General features: G+C 42.1%; 1 protein-coding gene across 8 annotated transcripts in view; it reads right to left on the reverse strand.

The window, feature by feature from the left end:
- The window catches only part of EIF4E2 (eukaryotic translation initiation factor 4E family member 2), a 45,632-nt gene extending 32,006 nt beyond the window's left edge, over positions 1 to 13,626 (reverse strand). Inside the window, exons 1-3 of one of the 8 annotated variants that reach the window (XM_085889183.1) lie at positions 13,293 to 13,623; positions 12,988 to 13,078; positions 1,001 to 1,129 (exon numbers count right to left, since the gene is read on the reverse strand). In XM_085889183.1, coding sequence (XP_085745309.1) covers positions 1,001 to 1,129; positions 12,988 to 13,078; positions 13,293 to 13,306 — 234 coding nt within the window. In that variant the 5' untranslated portion in view covers positions 13,307 to 13,623. Of the gene's footprint in view, positions 1 to 1,000; positions 1,130 to 12,987; positions 13,079 to 13,292 lie in introns of all 8 variants that reach the window. The other 7 variants (XM_085889178.1, XM_085889177.1, XM_085889181.1 and 4 more) reach the window with 7 other exon arrangements.
- Positions 13,627 to 13,814: the final 188 nt, after the last annotated feature.

Below are 13,814 nucleotides of genomic sequence, written 5' to 3' on the forward strand. Positions count from 1 at the left end.
AACACGATGATGACCACCATGACCCCAAGACGACCAACCAACCAACCAACAATATTTTCTTCTTGTCCGGGGTCGGAAAATCACCCTCTGAGGTGGCCTCTACCCTAATTGGCCGGCGTGTCGTGAGAAAAATCGCCCTCTGAGGTGGTGGCCTCCACCCTCATTGGCCGGCGTGTCGTGGGAAAACCGCCTTCTGTGGCCATCTCTACCCTCATTGGCCAGCGCGTCGTGGGAAAACCGCCTTCTGTGGCCATCTCAACTCTCATTGGCCGGCGTGTCATGGGAAAACCGAACTCTGTGGCCTGATTGGACAAGGGGCACGCCCCTGCCTTCCTGAGCGGAGTCCGGGTCTGAGGCGATGGAAATCTCCGCCCACGTTTGTAGACAATGGCGTCGGTGTGAGGAAGCGAGGTGTGATGGTTTCGGTTGGCTGGAGGCTCGTTTTGTATTGCAAAAACCCTGACTAAAAAAGTAATTCGCAGCAAACATTTAATTCCCATTAGACACAGGTAGGGGGCCCTAACTATAAACACACACTTATTGAAATAACTAAGCTTAGGGACTGCTGTCTGTATGCACAAGGCTTCCAGATTCATAACAATATATCAGTTTTTAAAAGGTACACTATATCAGTTTTAAAAGGTAAAAGGTACAATATATTAGTTTTTAAAAGGTACACTTTCAGGGATGGTTAAGGGGACAGATTCTAAAAGACGAGATTAAAATTTCAGATTGATGCATTAACAAAAGGTCAATATATGAGCCTGTCCAAAGGTCAATCAAGCATTGCTATGAAGAGTGATTGCATAAAATGGATGTGAAACCCAATTTTTAGACAGACAGGTAATTAAAATGACTTGTAGCTGGGGTGTTGAAATTTACTGTTCGTTAATATTATCCAAAAAGGTAGTTTTCACCCCAAATAACATTTTGAAAGTCAGACAAGTTGGCATTGAGTAACCCAACAATGATGTGAAAGTGGTGGATCAAAGAAGCTCACCGATGCAAAGCTGCCGATGCATTTGATGTTCTGTTCGTAGTTCTGCGAGCTCGCCTGGCGCCCGGGTGTACGACGCGAAAACCACAAGGAGTAATGATACTGCAAGGGGTGTTCTTCTGGTGCCACCACCTTAAGATTAAAATAAAAATGATAATCAATTATACAAGGCCATCAAGCAGTGCACAGTAATGAGGACAACATGAGCACAATCCTTAGTCTCAAATATACTGTATACGAGCAGTTCTCTTGTGTTCTATAAAATCATTGTTCTTTTGCCCATATTTTGGGCAACATCTGATAGATTGTCCTACCAGAACTCGTTCAGCACAATCTTGTATTGCGTTTTAACACTCAATGAAAAAAAATATATATTCAATTTTTCTTTCTTTTTTAAGTGGCTCTTCAAGGTGACAGATGATCCTGACCAAATGTCAATCAAGAAATTCTGGAAAAAAATGACATCAACAATGTAGAAAACATCAGCAAAGCTTGGAAGAAGTAACCGTCACTGCGATGAACTTTGCGTGATGGAATGTGTGGGCAGAAGCCAGGAACAAGTTCGCCGGGTTTGAGGTGGAGGACGTTGTCACTCAGGAGATTGTCCAGCTAGCTAACTACACTGGTCTCGAGGAAGTTAATGCCGACAATGTTGAGGAGCTACTAGCATCACACGGGCCAAGCTTGATTAATGATGAGTTGGTTACAGGAGCTCGAGAAGCACCATGCCAAGCAAGACAGTGGAGATGAAGACAGTGAAACCGAGAAATTCTTCGGCACCAAAACGTTAAAAGATAGTTATCGGAAGTTGTGCGAGATGATTGATTGAGAGCATCTCGGAAAGTGACCGAGATATGGAGTGCAGTACAGCAGTGAAGAGAGGTCTTTTGCAACATTTCTCAGTACAGGAAGAACAGATGCTTGTCGAGACTTGACAGAAAGAGAAAGAGCAAGCAAACAACCCTCAATAGCTTCCTGATAAAGAAACGAGCTCAGCTTCAGTGGAGGATGAGCCAAAGGAGGGGGAGGAGATTGGGACCATACTCTGTGCAGAACGTTGGTGCTGCTTAAGCAGTCTCCTTGGCTATTGGGCACAATCCTGGATGAGTCGTCACTCCTACACAGAACACCAGCATGCTGGCACTCATTTTGCCGACCTCGGAAGGATGACAGGCTGAGTTAACCCCACCTGGTATTAATTCAAAAGCTGAGGGGGATTTGAACTCAGGACCCAAAGCCCGCCACCCTAACCATTAAGCCAACACGAGGCAGATGAGCCAAAGGTTGGCTCATTAATTTAATACATTTATTTGTGAACAAAGTCTTCGTATTCATAATGAAACACCTTTATACTTAATACTGATTTCCAAGGAAGCTGTCCAATAGTATTTTAGAGGTAATGATTGTGTTGTTGGGAGCATATCTCCAATAGGCACCATGTTATAATGGCCTTGTTTTATGCTATGTTGTAGAACACTCTCCTCAAGAACAAATTCTGAGCATTATACATGGTCTGACTGTATTCACCAATTGAAAGCAAAGAACTTTCCTTTATGCAGTGTCATCGGTGGAAGGGGTGACCACAATGTTGAGGTTCGTTTGTCGCAATGTTCAAATTTGTCATCCATCCATTGGGACCATACTCTGTACAGAGCGTTGGTGCTGCCGAAGCAGTCTCCTTGGCTATTGGGCACAATCCTGGACAGGTCGCCACTCTGACGCAGGATACTTGAATGACTCGGTCATCCCAGCAAGCTGGTACTCATTTTGCCGACCACGGAAGGATGGCAGGCTGTCAACCCCTGGTGAATTAATTCAGCGGGCAATGAGGCTTGAACTCAGGACCCTCAGATCCCAAGCCGCCACCCTAACCACTGAGCCAACACCAGGCTGTGCAGAAGTGCAGCACAGTGTGGACCATCAGCACAGTGTGGACACAAATTTGTCAGGAGGACCATCAAAGAATGAAGCCGCTTCAAATCATCTCCATGTTCTGTGGAACGTTCTACAAGTTTTAGGGGTGCCTTCATTCAACGTTTGAGTCGTAGCCTCCTCGGGTTGTGTGGTTGCATATGATTGTTGAGTGACTTACCCCATCACAAAACCCCTACAAAGCATAACCATGCTGTCAGATCAGAGCAACAGAATGCCTATGACAATGCAGAACCATGTCTAACCTATCTAATGAGTAATTTGTTGTCTCGGTGAAGCAATACAAGTATGTAATAAATTGATCCATCACTTTGTAGCCACCTCATACATTGCGCACACACACTCAAAATCAACAAAGTATTGTACTAATTATTCAAATGAAATATGCCAATTATGACTCAGCAAAAATAAACCAAGAAATTATTTTTGCAATTGAACAACAATATTTCCTATGCGCTGGGTGAAACCTGGTCATGACTACGAACCAAAAATCAATCAAAGCAACAAAGTTCAGTGTGGAAACATTCAAACTCTACACCAAACTAATGAACAATTCTCATGAAGAAAAGTTGGCGTTTTGCAATATTGTTAACGTAAAGCATCACTGGGTTTTATGGTTGAATTACTATTTACAAAACATGTCATGGAGGCACCCAAATTGCATTGAAGTCTTTTGAGATGATTACAATAAAAATGCAGAGTTCCAGGACTGAACACTGGAACACAGAAGAGACAATTTACAAGAGAAGAAGATAGCATATTGCTACGAATCTGCCAACGGCCCAGCGTGCGAACAGCCACTTTAGCCAATGGCGGCCGTCTCGCCCACCGGACGGAAAATTCAGTCGAGACTTTCAGGAACAACGCCGAAAACCAGTCACAAGTGCGCTCCAAGCACATACCACGGCCTAGTCAACACTCTACCTGCGCGCGGCAGGGTCAATCGCCGAATTATCAATATACCTCAGTATTCGCGCGGGCAGACTACCGAGAGACCGTACCTCAACGAAGGCCTGCTTGGACACGAACCGCTTAAGCTGTTCGTTCCGTTCTGGGATAACCGAGCGGTGGATTATCGCCAGGCCTCGTTGGACCCAATTCTATTATCGGCGATTAAAAAGCCAGCTATTATTCCGAAGGCAAGATAGCAGTTCAATGGGGAAAGAGGACACGAACGGGTTAACATTCACACAAGGACATTTATTTATAAAACGACACATATACAATCAAGCATGCAGGTATGGAATCAAAACACCAACATGCACGTAAACAGAGAAGCAATGGAATTGGCGGGAAGCAGCAAGACACGAACAAGGCAAAGCACTACAACCGTCTATTATTTATTATTCACAAGCACTTAACAGGTTCTACTTATTGGACTCGGCACCACAACATTCATTCAAAGAAACAAGGAAAGACCCCCTCAAAGACAAGGGGGTCAGACTGGGCCCGTAGGCCTTTATAACGTGGAGCTTGGTGGACCGAAGGAGTTCCACAAGACCGTTGCAGGTTACCTCCACCCTCGATGGTCCTTCTCCAGCGACCCACCGACTGCGGGGACTCTGGACTCCAGGCTCCAGTGCGGCTACCTACAACTCCGCACGAGCCCAGACCTCCACTACTGCTGACTGACTCCACCGACTCACTTTGACCCAGGCAGAGAGCAACCACTACCTCCAGACCTCCACACTCACAGCCCCACTCTCCACTCTCGACCACTCGTTCCGCGTGCCCTTTTATCTTGACGGCGCATCGCCCTCCCTTCGCGGTGCGCGGGGGAGGAAATTCCAGCAGAGATCAGCTTGACTCATTTGATCGTTGCCCAACCGTCACTTCTGTTTGCCAGTTCTGAGGGGAAATTCCAAGAAGTGTGGTGTCTAATTTTCCTCCTGAGCAATGGGTTTTTTACCGTTTCCGTTCTTTCTTGTTCAGTAACCATCACGTTGGGTGGCAGAGATGTTATTCGATGGTGGTGTCCGTTGTTTGTGGAGATGGTGGTTGTGGTTGGCGCTGTGGTGGGGATGGCGTGGTTGTTGAGAAGGTGGTTGAGATGCAGTTGTGGAGAAGGTGGTTGTGGTTGGCGCTGTGGTGGGGATGGCATGGTTGTTGAGATGCGGTTGTGGAGAAGGTGGTTGAGATGCGGTTGTGGAGAAGGTGGTTGAGATGCGGTTGTGGAGAAGGTGGTTGTGGTTGTTGTGGTTGGCACTGTGGTGGGGATGGGGTGGTTGTTGAGATGCGGTTGTGGACAAGGTGGTTGAGATGCGGTTGTGGTGGTTGTTGCAAAATAACGATAGTAAAAGAAAAACTGCTAACTCAAAGATCACAGCCCTGTCCACACGGATAAAAACCCATTAAACAACGGTGGGGAAATCTAACTGAACACGGACTTATCGGCATAACTGAACTAAGGACCTATATGGTGTTCTGCGAATTTCCAAAGCCGTAACAATATATGTATGTATGTATGTATGTATGTATGTATGTATGTATGTATGCATGTATGTATGCATGTATGTATGCATGTATGTATGCATGTATGTATGCATGTATATATATATATATATATATATATATATATATATATATATATATATATATATATGTATATATATATATATATATATATATATATATATATATATATATATATATATATACATACATACATACATACATACATACATACACACACACACACACACACACACACACACACACACACACACACACACACACACACACACACACACACACACACACACACACACACACACACACACACACACACACACACACACACACACACACACACACACATATACATACAGAGACATGACAGAAGTAAATAGACACCTTAAATCTATTCATTTCATCTGTTTAAAGCAAGTTTTACTCAGTGATTTGTACTAATATTCAACTATATATTTGCAGGAACGAGTTCCTGGGTCATGTATGACAATTAACTCTGCCTCAAACCCAAGGAGCACATGTCCTTTGCGGTTTTCAAAGAGGATGAATTGTTGGCCAATCGGATGGTGGAGTCAACCAGCGTCAGACAGCTCAGAACCTTGGCATTCTGCTTTCTACGGCCAATGAGGTGATTGTGCAATTTACCAGTGAAGTAAAGGAATCCACAGCTTCCCGTTCTGGTTGATCTGGGTCCTCAGAAAGATGTCTTCGAGCTGTCAAGCGGTCCATTGAAAAACTCCCCGTTGCAAGGCAGCAGATGTTGCAGAGGAGGTCCAAGTTAGCTCAAAGAACTGCCGTGCAGTACCTCCATCAACTGGGCTACTATGGGAGAGCAACACGGAGAAAACCTCTTAGTTGACCAGCCAACATTCAAAGGAGAAAGAAGTGAGCTGACGAGATGGCCACCAGACCCTTGGAGTTTTGGCAAACTGTCATTTTTTTCAGATGAGTCCCAATTTGTTAAATTTTCTGACAGTGGACGCGTATGGATCTGGAGACTTCCCAGTCAAGAGTTCTCTTTGAACCGATTGCAGTCAACTGTCAAACACTGTGGTTTTTCAGTGATGGTGTGGGGAGCAATCTGGAGCACTGGTCAGCCAGAGCTTCTGGAGTGTGTTGGCAACATCAACTCTTCGATATACATGTCTATCCTTGAGGATGGACTTCTCCCAGTCTTCTCCACTGGTCAGATTGTCAAAAATAACACTATGTTCATGGAAGGTGGAACTCCATGCCACACTGCAAAAAAGACCAAATAATGGCAGGACAGAAATGAGATCAAGTGACTTCCATGGCCAAGTCAGTCTCCTGACATGAATCCTATTCAACACGTCTGGGCCATATTGGATCGAGTTGTGCGCAAAAAAGTCCAGGAAACCAACATCACGGGCAGAATTCCTAAACTTTTGGCATGAAGTTTGGGCAGAAATCCCACAAGAGAAAATTTTGGAACTCGTTAGTTCGATGTCTGAAAGAGTAAAAGCATTGAAATCTGCAAATGGCAAGTCTACCAAATACTCGTGTATGTCTAAAAATGGATCAAATGTTCTTCAAATACTCAAGAAATAAATTATTTCAAAATCCTGCTGTCTATTTACTTCTGTCATGTCTGTACACAGTATACCGGGTGAGTCAAAAGTAGTGCCCGATTTCTGTTTTTTCGGCTGTCAGATTCTTTCTGGGAAGTCATGTTGTTAATAATAGTCTTGCAGATTATTAATTTTCGTAATTTAATTATTTTTGATTTTGTTTTGCAGGTTATTGCGGCGAGTTTAGAAAGTTACTGAATTTGCACCAAATTGAGCTTAAGGCCCGGTCACACTTTGACGTTTTAGCCAACGTATGCCGATTTTTGAATTTTTTTTCTAAAACGCTGGCACACGTTGAATACGTTATGGGTAAGTTTTGATAACATTGAGAGCACGCTGAAAAACACTGCCATACGTCGTTGTACGTTGGCTTTAAACGTTGTACTTTTTGGTTGTCCTCAAACTTTTTCATGCTTGAAATTTCACGACGTATGCCGGCGTATGACTCACACGTTCCGCTACGCTGGCCACAAGTTGTATGCACGGTCTGCGATCGTTGACAGACGTCAACACATGCTACTTGTAAGTTAATCATAAGTTGAGACACACCGAGGTAATGTTTAGCGTACCCGAAACTTATTTCTAACCTATGATTAACGTGTTGTTGGCACGTTACGCGATCGTTGTCACACATCGACAGACGTTACTTTTAAGTTACTCATAGGCTGAAAGACGTCGGTATAATGGATCGTCCTTGCGTCAGCGTCCAAGGCCACGGCCAGGACACTTATTTGCAGCATTCTTCAAACTTTTCTTCGGCATGATGAGGATGTTCACACTTCGATGTCTAGCTTGGCTATGATTCCAATTGTTGAGCGCAAGCGTCTACTTTCAATAGTGGAGTTTGAGCGATTTAGCACGTTCAATCGAAACGATTAAAATTTCCGAGCGCCAGCGTCAAAAAACAAAGGCGAGTGACAGCAATTTAAATCGTTCATTGTAATCAAAGAAACTAGCTGAGTGGTACCGTTTAAAAGTCGTTGAGTGTAAGAAAAATCCAATTGTTGAGCGCAAGCGTCTACTTTCAATAGTGGAGATGCAGCCATTTAAATCGTTGAGTTTATCATTTAAATCGTTAAACGCAAGGACAATCCATCATAACCCACACCCTCCCCCTCACACTCACCTACTACTGCCAACATGAACAAACTACTACTAATACTAATACTAATACTGATACTGCTGACATGGACATCGACTCAAAAAGGACTCGAAAACACTGTTGGGTTCCCCTTTTATGAGCAGCATTTTTATACACCAATTCCCAAAACCGCTGGGAACACGTCTTTATATGGCAGTTGTAAGCTAGAAACACGTTAATTTATTTTTTTTGTCGACCGGAAGACGTCATTGGAATACGTCTACATACGTCGATGTGTGATGTGTTGGGACTACGTAAAGAATTGGTTCAAAGCACGTCAAACACAAGTTAGAAATAAGTTTCACGTAAAAAAAGACATTACCGCGACGTGTTTCGACTTATGAGTAGCTTATAAGTAGCCTTTGTAGACGTGTGTAAGCATCCGCATATCGTGTGTAAAACTTATCCCCATCGCATGCGGAACGTGTCATACGCCGAGTACGTCGTAAAATTTTGAACATGTTTAAAATTTCTTGACGTACTCTACTTACTACGACGTATGATAGCGTACTTTAGCGTTGTACTCACGTATACCAAACTTACTCATACCGTATTTGACGTGCCCCAACGTTTTAGACACATTTTTCTTAGGTCGGCATACGCTGGCAAGATCGCCAAGGTGTGACTGCGATGTTGACACTTCCATTTCTACGGCAGTTATGATTCGAATCGTTGTGAGTCAGCCTTTTAATAGGCTACGTCACGACATCGTCGGCGATGCGTGCAACGCGCTATGCCTAAGTTAGACTATCGTTGGGCATCGGTTGTGTAGGCCGACAACAGGTTCAGCATTCGTTGGTATAAGTTATCTATAACACAACGAAACGTTCTGTGTCCGTTACCAATGCGTTATACATAAGACCAAGTCGCTATGAATACGTCCGAATCTTTAAAAAACAACATCAAAAGTTCAACGTAAGCCAGCGTTTTAGATACATTTTAATACGTTGCCATCGCTGGCTAAAACGTCAAGGTGTGACCGGGCCTTTAATGGCACAATTAACAGACACAATTGTGTCTACTGGGCTGCGAATAACCCAAGAGTGACAGTTGAGAAGGAGGTCAATTTACCTGGAGTGACAGTTTGGGCAGCCATATCTCCAGTCGGGATAATTGGACCCTTTTTCTTTGGGGTCATTCCATGTCAAATCAGCGAAAAAAAATGAAATTCTGCGGTGACCCCCTCAGATTTGCCTGAAAAAATTCTCAAAGCTACCTCAACATATATGAGGAAGGTTTGCCAAGTTATAGCTCAAAATTCCAAGTAGTGTCCGAGATATGGCCCTACAACACCCTCGGGGTGTTTCAATTCTGGCAATCGAGAGTTGCAGATTTGTATCTGAAGCATTTTTGGAGGGCTCTAAATTCCAGAGTTTTACAAACAGTTCTGAAAATTCACACAAATGGTGTCTATTAGTGAGGCTTTCAGAACCTGACATAAAAAAATGTTCTACTTAAAATACTTTTTGAGATAAGTACTCTCAAAAGTAGTGATTTGCAACATGGTCAAAAAAATTTGAGTTTTCAAATTGCTGCCAACAGTCAGTTGATTCATCATGAAGAATTTTGTTGCCCGATTTACATTATCTAGTGACTGGATCATTTACACAAGAAAACTGAAACCTTTTGGAGCAATATCTTGGGTGCTGTCGGTGTCTGAACTTTGCTGCAGACTCAACGACACTGAAATTTACCCCGGTTTTACCCCAAGCGTTCACCATGTTGATAGTTACACAGCTCTTTTAAATTTTTGTCACTTAAAGACACATACATAGGCAAACTGTGGTAGAAAATTCAAGAGTTGTTCTCAATCCCTTCTATTTTTAAACGAATTTTTTTTTAAATGCATCAATTTCTAATGATTCTGCAGTCCCAAAAGCTACTTTTTTTTAAATAATTTTTTTACTAACAAACATATAGAAAAAATAAAGATATTGCAAGGAAGTACGACTTAAGTGGAATCTAAAAATATATAAATCAGTTGAGTAAACCTTAAAGAAGTGTACCAAAATCATTTCCAAAGTTAGGCATGAAGCACAACTCTATCATATTTAGGCTTTAACCTAATACACAGCCCTGTAGTAACTGCCAATGCTCATTGTTACATTTTATTATATCCTGGCAATTATAAAACTAATCACTGTTCACTTTGTACAATGGATCCAAGTACATTTGTCCAAACAATTTTATATGAAAAAAAAAGTTTAATCAGATATTGTACCTACATTTACAAATGTATGTATACTTTCGTACAATGTACACTAAGTATATAAACAATTATATATGCAAATGATTATTTATAATGGTGATTATTATGATCACATTATGTGTCTTAATTCATAGTTGAGATTGGTGGTGGCCTTAAACTAAAATATCCTTTTTTAAAAAATGAGCCAAATTAAAGTAACCACATACTTGTTCTGACCAAAAAAACACAACAATTAGATCATTGTGGTGCCAACTTATGAATGTTTGGCATGGCTTCAACTTCAAAAGCACACCTATTGCTATTATTCTACATCCTTCATCAAACATGTTTTTTTTTAAATAGTGGGCCTTTTTAAAAATAGAAGGGATTGAGAACAACTCTTGAATTTTCTACCACAGTTTGCCTATGTATGTGTCTTTAAGTGACATAAAATTAAAAGAGCTGTGTAACTGTCAACATGGTGAACGCTTGGGGTAAAACCGGGGTAAATTTCAGTGTCGTTGAGTCTGGAGCAAAGTTCAGACACCGATAGCACTCAAGATTTTGCTCCAAAAGGTTTCAGTTTTCTTGTGTAAATGATCCAGTCACTAGATTATGTAAATCAGGCAACAAAATTCTTCATGATGAATAAACTGACTGTTGGCAGCAATTTGAAAACTCAAATTTTTTGACTGCATGTTACAAATCACTACTTTTGAGAGTACTTATCTTAAAAAGTATTTCAAGTAGAGCATTTTTGATGTCAGATTCTGAAAGCCTCACTAATAGACACCATTCGTGTGAATTTTCAGAACTCTGTTTGTAAAACTCTGGAATTTAGAGCCCTCCAAAAATGCTTCAGATATAAACCCCTTGGGTGTTTGTAGGGCCATATCTCGGACACTACTTGGAATTTTGAGCTATAACTTGGCAACCCTTCCTCATATATGTTAAGGTAGCTTTGAGAATTTTTTCAGAAAAATATGAGGGGGTCACTGCAACCCCCGGCTGAAATGACACGGAATGAGCCTTTGAGGGATCTGTCACTGCAGAAATTTACCTGGATATGCTGCAAACCTTCTTTTGGCCCAGGGTACAAGATCAGGACTGTTATTTCTGGCATGATGGAGCTCCACCTCATTATGGACGTTATGTTCGTCAGTGGCTTGAGGAAAACTTTCCCAGAAAGTGGATCGGCCGCCGCGGTCCGATTGAGTGGCCGGCACGCTCCCCAGACCTAACACCTCCAGATTTCTTTCTTTGAGAGCTCATGAAAGACCTTGTTTATTGTGAAAAGCCTCGTACCATTCAGGAATTGAAGGCTCAAATCACTGCAAAGTTTGAGGAAATTGATATCGAATTCTGCAGACGTGTGTTCCGCTCTGTGCCTGCTCGGCTGCAATTGTGCATCGATCCACGAGGGAGGGCACTTTGAAAATTGCAAGTAAAACAGCTTGGTGCAGTTCCGTAATAATTTTTTCTTGAATAAATAGTTAGATAAACATGTCATTCATTTATTTCTACCTTCTTGTACACTGTAATACAAATGGCAAACAAACAATCAACTGACAGAAATTGGGTGTTACTTCTGACTCACCCTGTATCTATCTATAATTCCAGCAATGTGTATGTGTGTGTGTCCGCTGTTTCTCGACAACCACTGGTCCGATCTAATTGAAACTTGCCAGGTATATTGCTGGGGACCCGAGTATGTGCCTTTTCAAGGTTTGATATTAATCAGACAAGTGGTTCACAAGTTATGGCCATTTATTTTCCAAATCAATGACAAGACACGTTGCTGCGGCCATTTATTTACCAAACCAATGACAAGACACGTTGCTGCGTAGGCGTGGCCGATGGGGAAAGGGCACCTTAGTTACTGTGGCGTAGGAGTGACAATGGTCAATGACAGCGAATGTCATAGCTCGCAAAGACAGGGAGGTAAAGTTAATTTTAATTAACTCTGTGTGTGCAAGTATCACAGCAGTTGTTACTTCAATGCAAGCGATAATTCGTGGAATGCATGTGAACATTCCGTACGGGCACGCACTCCTTCCGGATAGTGATGACTTACTGTATTCTAATAATTTCTCGATTTCTTATGCGCATTTATAAACACAATGCCCCAATCCAGTCGTCGTTTATGAGAGCGAAGGAACTGTGTGGTTGTTTGAAAGTGTTTGAAAGGAAAGGCCTGTGTGGTTGTTTGAAAGTTTTTTTTTTATTTTTTGCATGTACGGCCACGCACGTACGGACAGGCACGTGAGAGCGATGGAACGGCCTGTGTGGTTGTTTCTGGCACGCGGTTTGAAAGTAATTTTTTTCTCTTTTTTTTTTTTTTTTTTTTTTTACACATACGGCCACGCACTAGTTTGTACAATGAATGAAATGAGGGCTCATTATCACATCCACCCACAGAGTGGGAGATGGGGTTTTGTAACCGCATGGTGGTGTGTGTGTGTGTGTGTGTGTGTGTGTGTGTGTGTGTGTGTGTGTGTGTGTGTGTGTGTGTGTGTGTGTGTGTGTGTGTGTTTCATTTGTTTTCTCTCTCAGCAACCTTATGAGCACAACTACATTTCATGAGGTCACTAATTGGGATGCCCACACACATCACAGGTTATTACTAATCGAACTTTTCCACCATAAAACGGTTACAATTGAACATCGTCACCTGTTTATCAGCAGGTTTTTCCTCCTCGTTGTCTTTCTGTACAACACCGTCTTCATTGCCCTCATGGTCAAGTGCGATGTCATTTTTTAATCTGTCTCAGACAACATGAAGGGGATCAATAAATAAATAATCATGTCAAAGCAATCTCTCACAACATTCCACCACATAATGCAAACAGAAAAAAAACGAACATTATAATGTACGTTACCAGCGGTGTGGTGTCGTTATGTTTATCAACTAGATATACTACTCGTGTGAGAAAGACGAGTCTTCAGCACCTGCCGGCCGCACACTTAACGACTTACCTGCAGTCGTTCATGGTAGCAAAGGGGCTTCGGGGAATGAGAACACTCGAGTTCCACAAATCAGACAAACATCGATGTCGAATGAAGATGAGCTCTATGAGCACGGCCCCGAGACTTTATGAAGCGTTTGACGCCGGAACCTGGATTTTTTTTTTCTTTTTACCTCACCGACAGGTTTTCAAATCTCGCTGAGGTAACTATGCGACCGGAAGAAAAAAATTAAAGGTTAACGCAACATTCACGACGACATGATATTTGAAACCGAACAAGACACGTGAATCTGCCACCTTCTGACAAGAGAGAGGAAATTAAATTTGCTTAAATTAAAAAAAAAAAAAAAAAAAAAAAAAAAAAAAATCAGGTCCACGTCACGTGACGAGCCCTCCCGTTCAATTTTTCTCAACCTTATGTTGATGTTGTTGTGCAAGTTCAGTTTTGGATTTCGTACGACGAGCAAGACATTTCAATGCTCCGATGTTATTGAAATTTCAGGAATTATATCGCTGCGAATGACCAAAATAG

The sequence above is a fragment of the Eptatretus burgeri genome, chromosome 7, assembly GCF_056783735.1.
Source record: "Eptatretus burgeri isolate ZD-2024b chromosome 7, Ebu_testis_v1, whole genome shotgun sequence".
NCBI lineage: Eukaryota > Metazoa > Chordata > Myxini > Myxiniformes > Myxinidae > Eptatretus > Eptatretus burgeri.